The sequence below is a fragment of the Lolium rigidum genome, chromosome 1 (assembly GCF_022539505.1).
Source record: "Lolium rigidum isolate FL_2022 chromosome 1, APGP_CSIRO_Lrig_0.1, whole genome shotgun sequence".
Classification (NCBI taxonomy): domain Eukaryota; kingdom Viridiplantae; phylum Streptophyta; class Magnoliopsida; order Poales; family Poaceae; genus Lolium; species Lolium rigidum.
In genome coordinates, this window is record NC_061508.1 from 14,525,837 (window position 1) to 14,538,829 (window position 12,993).

The following is a 12,993-nucleotide window of genomic DNA, read 5'->3' on the forward strand; positions in this document are numbered from 1 at the left end:
AGATAGTACCCGGGGTTTAATGAAGGCCCACTACCCGAAGAATAAGAAGATTCGGGAGCCCAAGATATATTAAGGAAAGTAGAGCTGTAATAGAAGTGTTGTTTGTAATCTGGCGGGATGAGTTAGAAACCGTCCCGGACTCTGTAACTTGTACAAAACGAAACCCTCGGCTCCGCCTCCTATATAAAGGGGGAGTCGAGGGACGAAGAGATCATCGGATCATTGTTCACAAACCCTAGTTTTCATAATCGTCGAGTACTTTTCGACTGAAACCTTCGAGATCTACTTGCTCTCTACTTCTAACTAAACCCTAGCCTATAATCCATAGGCATTGACAAGTTGATACATCGTCACCAAGGCTACATCGTATTGAGTCATCCATGCATAGGATAATATCGGAAATTCTGCTTGTACTGCGGTACTGATACTTTCATTGTAAACTCAGGTGATAGTTAAAGTCACAGAAAGGGGGGACTCGGTGGAGACAGAAGAAAGTTTGGTGGAAAGGACAGTAGAGGACGTAGGAGATGTCATTTGAGCACCAAGATAAAGCATTGAGCTTCTCATTACCATACAGTTCAGTATTCTCTTTGAATTAACTAGTTGTTTCTAAACACCACATGACATGGGCCAGTACATACATCATTACATCGTTGCACATGATATACTGAAGTTAGCTAGGTCCGTTGCTATTTGACCCCAGCAAATAAATGACCAACTGGTTCTTGTTACTCCAGTAGTATTAGGTTTACTATTGAAGAGTTGCATGTAATATCCTGATAGCTACGATCTGCAATATAAGATAGCTACAATCTGCAAGGTATTAACAGATTATGTAGATACCAACCACACCCAACACAAAATTCAGCCAATTAAGCATTTCTTTTGTCTCCTATAGATGAGCAGACAGTTCAAGAGCTTTTAATATCAGTCCATCTCTTAATATCATGTAACCATGCATTCGTGTTTCTAAAGTCGAGTTTAGCGTTTATGTTTCAGTGAATGTGAAGGTACTGGCGTAGCGGAATTTAAGTTAACTAGAGTTTTTGTGGTCCGAGCCTGTCACACAAGCTGTCGACAATTCGATATGCCATTATTTGTCCATTCAGGTGAAGAACTTGTTACTTACATTTAAATTTTTATTGTGTTTGGAGGATAAATACTCATACTATGCCATTTGTTCTTTTGGCGATTTTTCGGGACCAAGAGATGTGCATTTATTTTCCCTCATGCCACTAATGTCACTACAGGGATGAAGGAGGACATCCAGCTCATGAGGGGGATTCACATGGTCGCCGATATCCACTGCCTTAATTACAAGAGAGACTACGAGGTGAATATTGTACATGAGAATTGGTAGTAAATAAAATTCAATGATGTACCCAAATGTTGTTTTATGGAAATGTGAATTTTGATCCTTGCCTTTGTACATAGTTGTCACCTGTAAGTAGTTTGTTGGTTGTGCCATCTTACTTCCATGCCATAATTTACACTTGTTTCATTGGACATAAAAAATTATGCCAAGTTGCTTGGGAACAACTTTCTCTTGCTCATATATGGATGGCTTAAGAATGTTTTGATTTTTTTGTTAAACATTAGAAATGCATCAAGTTCTTGATGTAATTTCGATTGCTACCTTGTGTAGTTGTGATATGTTAATGACGAAAAGAAGTGTTGGTGTACATTTCTAGAGGTCTCATATTTCTATGGAAGACATCAGAAGAACTTACACCACCACATGGACATGCGATTTGCAACGTCCACAGTAAGAAATTGTAAGATTTGCTGAACACAGTACTAATTGCAGTAGTTTTTTTAACAATGTCTGCATTAAACCTGAATTAAGAACATAACTTTATTTTAGCTTCTTGATTGTGTTTCCATTCCAACCTGAGAAATTGTCATTAAACCATGTTCACATCTGATGTTGATTAGTTATACATACAAACACATATTTAGATTAACATACAATGTATTTTAAATTTGAACAACAATTTTTAAGGATTTTTTGAATTTGAAAATAGAGACGTGCGTGCAAGCTTACTAGTAATTCTTAAAACATAGGAATATGAAAACCATGTCCAGTTAAATCTTGTAGAATTTAGAACCTATAGATTTTTCGAAGTATCATTTGATCCGCATAAAAGTTAAAGGAATTGTAACATGAGACTTGAGTGGATGAAAAATTTACTGCAAAACATAGTGCAATGCAATTATATAGGAAAAATTCCTAAGGATGAAAATCCTACAAAATTTATATAGGAATCTTTTGAATCAAACACATGGATGAGTTTTTTAGTTGGTGTGAAATTCGGAAATTTTAAATGGAGGCGAGCTACATGTAACTCTTTATATTTAAAACTGTGATAATCATATTTACATGTTTTAAAATTTTCTGAATTATTTTCTTGGATATAGCTAATGATGTATATACTACAAATGTGCAAAATTTCAAAACGGACTATTTTATATTCTACTCTATACAAAATTAACAAATGCCGTGAATCTAAGTATAGTGAATAGTGCATATATTTCAGAACTAAATATGTCGCATTATGTTATTGTGTAGCTTCAGTTATAAAATAGTTCATATTAAGATTTTTGCATGTTTCTATACATAATTGGTTACATCCAGAGCTTTTGAAAAATGTAAGAGCATCAATAGTGGATACCCCATCCGAAGCTCACAGATACTTTTCTCCGAACACACGAATCATTGTCTTCGCAAAGAGGCGAACATATTTGATTGACGTATCTTTACCAATTCAAAGATATTCGTCTGTGTAATCGGCGGCTATTCCATAGGACAAAATCCTGATCGCCGCCGAGATTTACTGGTAGGGGGTTAACCGATGAGGCCGACAACATTTCTCTGGCAAGTGAAATAACAACATCTCTCCTCACATGCCTTCACTATTTTGACGAACATCTTTCGCATCATCCAAAAACGTCTACTGAAGAGATGCACATGATAGGCAGGTACCTCGGCGAAGTAGTTTCACATCAGCATCTCCGGATCCATCGCTCGGTTGCGCGGGATGCAGAGTTGGCCGATTATCCTCGTCGTGCAGGTTCTGCACCGCCACTAGCAGCAACATGTCTTCGATCTCGTCGTCGTCGGATTCCCAATTGGAATCATCCGAGGAGTACAAATTGACATAGGCATCGATGGACACGCTCTGCGACGAAGTCCACAGTTTGCTCCACGAAATCATCCTAGTGCACGAATCAACCCGGGGATTCAACAAACCATAAAATCAAAATCGAAACTACGGGTGGAATCAAACCTTCGAGTACCCCAGATGAACTCAGGAAAGGGGTGACGCGGGCGGGCTCCGGCGCAGGCACTACGCGGACGAACTCGGGTAGAGGGACGACGCAGATCAGCGGAGCGTAAAATAGGAACTGAAAAAACGAAATTAAAATTCTCGCGGGAGAATTCATTGATGGATACATATAGACGATGGTTGTTGCTCCGATTGAGCATCAAACTTTACATAATTCGAACTACGAACCTAAATTAACTAGTAGCCACAGCCAGGCGATCTAATTTTGACCAAAATTCGGCCCCGGTGGCCTCTACGCGCGGCGGAGGTGGTGGCGGAGGAAGGCTCTAAAGTAGTGCATAGTTTCATATTTACATTATCCGTTTTCCCTTCATGAAAACGCCTATCTTGTTGGTCGTGACTGACAGGCGGGGCCTAGCGTCAGTGCTTGTCTTCTTGTTTTACGAACCAACCTCTCTCTCGCGCGCGGCCAACCAGTCAATCCCCTCCTTAAACCCTAGCCTCGCCGCCGCCGCCACCGCCGCCGCCGCCATGGAGACACTCAAGCGGAAGGCGCCGGACGCCCCCGCCACCGATGCGGACTCCCCTCTCAAGGCGCCGCGGGCCGACTCCACCACGCCGGCCCCCGCCCCTGCCGCCCCATCCGAGCGCGTCGCCTGCGTGCACGACGTCTCCTACCCCGAAGGCTACGACGCGTCCACCTCCGGCTCGCGCATCGTCGCGGGCGGCGGCGAGGGCGCGGCCCCGGCCAAGACCTTCCCCTTCCCGCTCGACCCTTTCCAGTCCGAGGCCATCCGGTGCCTCGACAACGGCGAGTCCGTCATGGTAAATGCTTACACCAGCTTATACCGTCCTAATTACGCTATCCGTAGTTCTAGCTATTCCAGCAAATTCCACTGTAAAATTTGGCAGCTTTACTTGCTCTGTCTGCCGGACTGGGCCAATTCGTCTTACTGTCAAGCTGCACGCAATTTAGCGCTCTCTGCCTTTCATGCGTATTCATTCACCAGGTCTCGGCTCACACGTCGGCAGGGAAGACGGTGGTGGCGCTGTACGCGATAGCCATGTCGCTGCGCAACCAGCAGCGCGTCATCTACACGTCGCCGATCAAGGCCCTCAGCAACCAGAAGTACAGAGAGTTCAAGGAGGAGTTCTCCGACGTCGGCCTCATGACCGGAGACGTCACGATCGAGCCGAACGCCTCTTGCTTGGTACTAGATTGATCACCAGCTTCGTACGAATTCACTCTTTGCATGTATCTTTGTTCTGTTTGGTACTTAGAGGAGCGTGCTGGGGAATGTAGGTCATGACCACGGAGATTTGGCGCAGCATGCAGTACAAGGGGTCGGAGGTCATGCGAGAAGTCGCTTGGGTTATCTTCGACGAGGTGCATTACATGCGTGACAGGGAGAGAGGAGTGGTGTGGGAGGAGAGTATTGTCATGGCTCCCAAGAACTCGCGGTTTGTGTTCCTCTCCGCAACTGTGCCTAATGCCAAGGAGTTTGCTGACTGGGTAGCTAAGGTTTGTCTGCATTTCCCTCCCGTTTTCTGTTATTACCTTGCCTTTGGTAGTGTTTTCTGCTCAATAAATTTACATAAGTAGTATCATTATGTGATACACATAAATATCTAGTTTCTGTAAGGCATTCAGTGGCATACATGGTCAAGCATACCTTCATCGTATGTGCATCCTGAATAATGAAGTGTGGTTTTGTTTCTCAGGTACATAAGCAACCTTGTCATATAGTATACACCGACTACCGACCTACACCTCTCCAGCACTATGTGTTTCCTGCTGGAGGTGATGGCTTGTACCTGGTAGTTGATGAGAATGGCAAGTTCAGAGAGGACAGTTTTCAGAAATCTCTGAATGTTCTTGCTCCTGCTAGTGGCGGTGACAAGAAGAGGGACAACGGGAAGCGACAAAAGGGCGTCATGGCAGGGAAACCTCATGAGGACAGCGACATATTCAAGATGGTGAAAATGATAATTCAGCGTCAATATGACCCTGTGATTCTTTTCAGCTTTAGCAAAAAAGAATGTGAATTTCTTGCAATGCAGGTAATTTTTGTTTCTAGATTGATAGTCGATTCACAAGATACAAGTGTTTTGGGGCTCAAGGAATTAAATGTCTTTGTTGATTTTGACTTGCATTGTAGATGGCCAAGATGGACTTGAATGGGGAAGATGAGAAAGTGAACATTGAAACCATATTCTGGAGTGCTATGGATTTGCTTTCAGATGATGACAAAAAGCTTCCCCAGGTTTCAAATATGCTTCCCTTATTGAAACGCGGCATTGGAGTGCATCATTCTGGTCTGTTGCCCATTCTAAAGGAAGTGATTGAGATACTTTTTCAAGAGGGCCTCATCAAGGTTAGCAAATTTTACCAATCACATGGTTTCTTGTGCTGCTGCTATTACCTTGCCTCAAAACTAGCATATTGTTGAAAGTGTGGTAGTGTACCAATAGTTAGCATATTGTTGGAATTTATGTGGAGTGACATTATTAGCAAATATTTTACAGTGCTATTTCTGTGGAGTATAGATTTTCCCTTCCTTGCTTGAAGCTAAAACTGAGTGCCTTAAAATGTGAGGTTATAGCTCTTGGTTTCAGACCATAGGAACAGATTATGGATTTAGGTCCTTAGGATAGTTGCTGTTGTATTATAGTTTTGTAGTGAACAAGAAGCATCAAAATGTGTATGCTAGATTTTTTTTTTATAACTGTAGGCTTCTGTGAACAATAGCACTGTAAAATTTGAATAGAAAGAAAGTGAGAGTTTTAGATTTTTTCAAGTAATTATTGTATTTATTCCATGACATGGATTGCTTATTTGGAACTAGTTTTTCTTATCTGTAATATATGTGTAACATTGCAGTTGACTTCTAATTTCTTGCTAACACTGAATTCTGGTGTTGTAGTGTCTGTTTGCCACAGAAACATTCAGTATTGGATTGAACATGCCTGCAAAGACTGTTGTGTTTACCAATGTACGGAAATTTGACGGAGATCGATTTAGATGGTTGTCAAGTGGAGAGTACATCCAAATGAGTGGCCGTGCTGGTCGTCGAGGTATTGATCAGCGTGGTATCTGCATATTGATGGTAGATGAGAAAATGGAACCCTCAACTGCCAAAATGATGCTGAAAGGAGGTGCTGATAGTTTGAACAGGTTTGTATCATGTACTCTTTCTCCTACTTTTATCTACAGAACTATGGTATACATAGATCATGGCTGAATATTTTGAATGGAAAGACCATCTGGACCAGGAATGAGACTGGGGTTCGCCTTCCCAGTCTGATGAGTGACTTAGTTTATGCTATGCTTAAAAGTTAAAATGGTTGGTGGCCATATCTATAGTGAAAACTAGATAATGTCCTCCGTTCATGCTATGGTAGTTCTTTGCATCTTGGAATCCTGAGTTAACATTTTCTCAATTACTGTTTCTATATTTCTATATTTTTATGTTTTCTTGAGTTATTTAAATGCACATTTTTATTCTATTTGGCTGGCTCTCACATTATTATCTTCTTGATTAGTGCCTTCCATTTGAGCTACAACATGTTGTTAAATCAAATGCGCTCTGAGGATGGCGATCCAGAAAAGCTTCTTCGGCATTCATTCTACCAATTTCAAGCAGATCGAGCTCTCCCTGATCTTGAGGTTTGATGAGATGAAATTGTCTGTGTATTTTATTTGAAGAAACTCTTAGCATTTGCTGTCTGTCTCTTCTTTGTTCATCGGTGATCGTTTTAGCTAATCCTTGTCCTGGAAACCATCTCTTTTAGCTTTGGGTATACATGCGTGTTCTTTGAATCCCATCTCTTCTCTTGTAAGTCTGCTCTACACTAAAAAAGTAATACAATTATTTTGGTTTCTTACTGTCCCTAGATCATGTGTGCACTCAGGAATGTAAGAAACACAGTTTAGGTAGCATTCTGAAGAATCTTCCAAACATGCCCATATCATGCATGTTTTTTTTCGAGAAAATGCAAAAAAAAAATGCGTTTCATTTTATTGAACAGGAAGACATCAGGGTACAACCTCCACAAAGGAGGGACACACACAACACGTGTGCACACACACACACGACTGTCCTCACCAAGTGACTATAACTTGGTAAGGAGGTGCCCTCGACTACAGACCGCAATGACATTAGGCATCGACCAGCGTTGCCTCCAGCCAAGAATGGCGAGGCGTCGAGACTCGGAGCAAGAGGGCAGCGACCGCTGTTGCCAGATGCCTCCAGGGACGATTATGCCTCCAGTACTGCCCAGGCTAACGTACCTCGCACCCATGTGTGCATAGAGTTAGCAGGTGAAAGGCAGGGCTCGTCTGTAACTGGTGTAGCACTTGCCGAGGAAGTGCCGGCGCTGGCCTATGTTGCGCCCTCGTTTGTCCGCGCCCTGTGTAGCAGTATACGCCAGAGCGACGCATCGCCAACCTCTAGCTGCTGCATCAGGTACTCCAATTGCAGCTAAAGCACTACCTTCAAGAGGGGAATATCGCTGAGATGCTGCCGCTGTCTGGTCCGGCAGTTCGGACCTGGGGTTTACCCCGGTGCTCGAGGAGGAAGTCCGATCAGGGTCATGCCAACGCCTCCAAGGAGGTAACAATGCCCTTGATGCAGGGCAGATCGGAGATGGTGAAGTAGGTTATTTGGCCCTGACCCATGAACAAGGACCTCGAAGACCGTTGATGCAGGGCAGATCGGAGATGGTGAAGTAGGTTATTGAAGAAGACCATCATGCAGGAGGGGGGGGGGGCACCGGCCAGCGCTCCAGCAGGCTGGCCACCACGGGCTGCAGGCCGAGCAGGCGAGAATCCACCTGCACCGGCCGCCACGGACTATGTTCGCCGCTGCGCTGACCCGCAGCAAGACAAAAACACACTGCTGCAGCAGAAAGGACCTGTGTCCTGGAGGTACTGGGTTCAAATCAGCCTCTTTGCATAAAAAAAGCAAGACCCCCCCAGTGTCTTACTGTTTTCCATGAAAAAAAAAAGAAGAGAGGAAAAAGTTCCTTTCTACTCCAGTAGTGTGTTTTTGACTTGCCTTTACCCATGCATGATATGGTTGCATGTTTGGAAGATTCTTCAGAATGCTACCTAAACTGTGTTTCTTGCGTTCCTGAGTGCTTCCCACATGCATACTTGCAGTGACACTTCTGTTTTACGGGTGTCCAGATGTCCCTAGCCAGCATGTATATACCAGTTAGTATAGCAGTTTGTGTTGATAAACTGGCTGTTATAAGTTATCAATTACCATAGCAGTGCCTTTTGGTTGCCATCAAAAGAACTATTAACAACATAAAAAAACCCTGCTACTAAAGCATTACATCCTGGAAGGAACTTCTCCTGACATTCTCTGTTTATGTTTTGTGCAGAAGCAAGTGGGGGAACTGGAAAAAGAGAGAAGTTCCATGATTATTGAAAATGAGGAGAATGTGAAGGATTATTATGATCTCTTACAGCAGTACAAATCTTTAAAGATGGATGTCCGTGATATTGTACTTTCGCCAAAATATGTTCTGCCTTTCTTGCAATCTGGAAGGCTTGTTCGTGTTCAATACAGTACAGATGACAAACACACCTTCTCTATTGACGAAAATGTCACATGGGGAATTATAATAAACTTTGAAAAGGTGAAAACCAATGGTGAAGGTACATATACTCCTCTTTGTTAGTTTTTTCTCTTTTGTTCACCGGGTTAGCATAAGTTGTTTGGCAGTGGTGGTATTCCGTAATAGTTGTTGTTGAAACACTTCTGGATGGATCTTCCATCGAATATTAGTCTCAAGTAGAAGATATGCAAACTCACAAACCACTGTAACAAAACTGTCATACTTTGTGATCAGTTAGTTGTACATATTTTTCATATGGCCTTACACATGTGAATTAGCTTTGTTCAACTGTGAGAGATACTGTTACCGTTGGCACTACTGTCTAGATGTACTGGCTGCAGCCAAGTGCATAAGTAAAGCCAAGTAATGACTGTAAAACCTTGTCTCTTCGGAGTTAGATTGATCCAAAGCTAAATAGATTATTTATCTATTTATGACAAGTCTGTCTATGGGAGCTTAATGTTGGTTTGTTTCACATGAACTATAAGGCGGCCATGTTGTTTTTATCCCACCCTGTCTTGGTTTAATTCCTGAAGGCGCTAGGTTACTTATGATTCTGATGCTGGTACATTTAAGAGGGAGGAAATACTGGAAGCTGTTTGTAGCTACTTGTCTCTGCTGACTTCTGGTTTTCCTTCTTACAGACAGGAGGCCTGAGGATTATGATTACACTGTTGACGTCCTCACCAGATGTTCTGTAAACAAGGACATAAGTGGAAAGAAGATTATGAAGATTATACCTCTCAAATCCCATGGAGAACCGGTTGTTATTTCGTTGCCACTTTCTCAGGTTATTTACATTTCCCATTCACCAGTTAACTTATTATCTTCTAACCTTTATCAGATCACAATGTTGTTGGTTTTCTTTTCTAATTCGAATTGAACTGAATAAGCAGATCGATGGACTAAGTAGCGTTCGAATGTACATACCTAAGGATCTTTTGCCTGTAGAAGCTCGAGAAAACACCTTGCGGAAAGTTGAAGAAGTGCTTTCAAGGTTTTCTAAAGATGGGGTTCCTCTATTGGATCCAGAAGAAGATATGGAAGTAAGAATATCTAATGCATGTCATATTGTGAGGTTTCCTCTTCTTAATTCCCTCTAATAATTTTGTTCCGTTTAGGTGAAATCAAGCTCCTATCGGAAAGCTGCCAGAAGAATAGAAGCTCTTGAGAGCTTATTGGAGAAGCATGATGACATCCGTAGTGCTCCCCATATCCAACAGAAGCTGAAGGTGTTTCATGCTAAGCAAGAAATAGCATCCAAAATAAAGTCCATAAAGAAAACAATACGTGCTTCGACTGCTCTAGCTTTCAAGGATGAGCTGAAGGCCCGAAAACGTGTTCTTCGTAGGCTGGGGTAATGCATCACACGACGTTTGTTCTTTGGTGTGCTTGCTTCATAGAAATAGTGTTCGTTTTGTAGAAATTTAGAACGTGAATACAAAATATGAGTGAACTAGGCAATATAACATTCTCATGTTTGAGACAAAAATCATTTGCTTTTCTGCACTTCAGTGTTGAATTCTTGTGAGGTATTTATTGCGAAAATATTTTCATGAGAAATTTATGAGCTTTTCTGGTTGGGCACCTAATGAAAGCAAACACAGAACTCAACTAATTTGCTAAATTGAATGGTCGTTGACTTCAATGCTATGCCAACATCATTCATTGAAAATGTAGATACATAAATTTAAAATTGGTTGTATTACGATTATATGAAAGATCATGTTGATTTTTTTTTGAATTTAAAGAATTTGTCTGTTTGTCAATCTCCATTTTCTTAGGTTTCATTCTTATCGGGTTTCTTGTTTCTTTCAGATACATCACCAGTGAAGATGTAGTTGAAGTGAAGGGCAAAGTGGCATGTGAGATCAGCTCAGCTGATGAACTGACATTGACTGAACTTATGTTCAGTGGTACTTTGAAGGATGCTACTGTTGAGCAGATGGTGGCTCTGCTTTCTTGCTTCGTTTGGCAGGAAAAGCTTCAGGACGCCCCAAAGCCGAGGGAGGAGCTCGACTTACTCTTCTACCAGTTGCAGGAAACCGCGCGAAGGGTTGCAAACCTGCAGCTCGAATGCAAGGTACCAAATTTCCTACTAAACGACCATCTGAATTGTTGATGCTATAGAATTGCAGCCCAGTGCTGAAACCTGTTTGTTGTTTTGGCCTTGGTGATGGCAGATCCAGATCGACGTGGAATCTTTTGTGAACTCCTTCCGCCCTGATGTGATGGAAGCTGTGTATTCGTGGGCCAGAGGGTCCAAGTTCCACCAGATCATGGAGATGACCCAGGTGTTCGAAGGCAGCCTGATCAGGGCCATCAGGCGGCTGGAGGAGGTCTTGCAGCAGCTGATCCTGGCATCCCAGTCGATCGGTGAGACCCAGCTTGAAGCGAAACTTGAGGAGGCGGTCAGCAAGATCAAGAGAGACATTGTGTTTGCAGCCTCCTTGTACTTGTAACACCTCCTGCTGGTGATATGGATGGTTTGGTTTTGCTTCATAACAAAGAGCTCATGCCACCCCCTGCTGCTGGCGATACGAGTGGTTTGGTTTGGCATCATCACAAGAGCTCATGCGCATCGAAACTCGGGGAAGGTTATCATTGCCTGCTCTTGTTCTCGACATGGTGGAACTGCCTTTGCCTGGTGTGCTATCATGCTGGATAAAATTTTGTTGGTTGAGGTTGTAGAACTAACTTATAATGAAATCGATTAGGGTTGTTAACGTGTACCTGTACACAGAAACTACATTTGTACTGTACTTGACATCTTATTTGTGAAGAATGAGTATCCGATATACATTGTTATAATGCATACATCGATTTCACTCAGATTTTTGCTTGTTACTAGTCATCTGTTTGTGAAACCTGCTGACAAAGGCTGTTATACGTCCAATGGCCAACTGCAGCTAGTGTGAATCTAATTCCCTCTGTCTCTCCACCACATCTGATGAAGCGATATGTACATAAGCAAGAGTTTTCACTTCATTTCACATGCTTATTAGTAAACTTAAAAAAAATTAAATTCTTGTTTTTCTCCAGCATGTTTTATAAACACTTTTTTCTCTAGGAGGATCAATTTCAGCACCAACGGTATGTAATAAAGGTCTACCAAATATGATAGGATGAAAGTGGACAAGCAAGTACTACAAAATTAGAAGTATACTTAATCTTTCCTACATGTACTTCAGCATTTCTAACTATACCAACTAAGAGAAATATATTCTTTATTAGCTAATTGGATAGTCATACATATTTGTTCCATTTGTATTGGATCAAAATCATGCATGATTCCTAAATATAATGAATATGGTATTGCACTTATGCTCACTCCCAAATCACAAAGACCATGATAACAACTAATCCCAATAGCAACAAATATAAAAGGTTTCCCAGATCTAGTGGCTTTACCTTTACCAACTTCAGTTGAATCTTCACACAAAAATAAATTTCACATGGTTCTTGCTCATTTAATTCTGTAAGTGCAGATACTTGATGAAAAACCTCAACTTTCTCATATGGCGTACAATATCTCTGTGTGCTTCTATTGACAATAGTTGTAAGAAAATTGTTTTTTTTATTATAGCAGGGAATGGAGTATCTTCAACATAAGGCTTAGGATCTTTAGGTGAGAAAACAAGAACCTTCTTAACAATCATAGGCACCAAAAATCATAGCTTTAACACGCTCAACGTATTCAGTAAATCCTTCTTTTGGAAGAGATACATGAGACGCAGAAGCTTTAGCAATTTAAATCAAAACAAGAGAATCAAGACCAAACGTATTACCAATTCAACAAATAAAGGGGAAGAATATAAATTATCCACACAAGTATATTCATGTTCCAAAAAAGATTTGTTACCTTCTTCTAAATCCCAATTATCGGCGTTTTCAGAAATTTTATCCAATAAACTCCAAGTTTCACCAACACTTTTATGAGTAAAACTTCCTCAAGAAACATTATCCAAGAAATTCTTATGGCATTGCGGGAAACTCAGATATAAATTAACCAATAGAATGCTTATAGATAAACCATGATAGGGGTTCTTGCGCAAGAGATCTTTCAAGCCCCCAAGCTTGA

The 12,993-nt window shown here is 41.7% G+C and overlaps 1 protein-coding gene across 1 annotated transcript; it reads left to right on the forward strand.

Moving 5' to 3' along the window:
• Nucleotides 1-3,818: 3,818 nt before the first annotated feature.
• Nucleotides 3,819-11,727, forward strand: LOC124684954 (DExH-box ATP-dependent RNA helicase DExH9). The gene is made up of 13 exons (XM_047219214.1): nucleotides 3,819-4,112; nucleotides 4,298-4,498; nucleotides 4,591-4,809; nucleotides 5,010-5,348; nucleotides 5,447-5,662; nucleotides 6,212-6,462; nucleotides 6,831-6,954; nucleotides 8,676-8,952; nucleotides 9,557-9,702; nucleotides 9,809-9,958; nucleotides 10,034-10,269; nucleotides 10,731-10,995; nucleotides 11,096-11,727. Exons 1-13 carry the CDS (start codon nucleotides 3,819-3,821, stop codon nucleotides 11,372-11,374), a joined length of 2,997 nt encoding a protein of 998 aa, XP_047075170.1. The 3' UTR covers nucleotides 11,375-11,727.
• Nucleotides 11,728-12,993: the final 1,266 nt, after the last annotated feature.

Excerpts from the sequence above, each read along its gene's own strand:
- LOC124684954 (XM_047219214.1), top strand. The coding sequence starts at position 3,819 with ATGGAGACACTCAAGCGGAAGGCGCCGGACGCCCCCGCCACCGATGCG. Across the intron at positions 9,959-10,033 it reads ATCCAGAAGAAGATATGGAA|GTGAAATCAAGCTCCTATCG; the intron begins GTAAGAATATCT and ends TGTTCCGTTTAG. Across the intron at positions 10,270-10,730 it reads CGTGTTCTTCGTAGGCTGGG|ATACATCACCAGTGAAGATG; the intron begins GTAATGCATCAC and ends TGTTTCTTTCAG.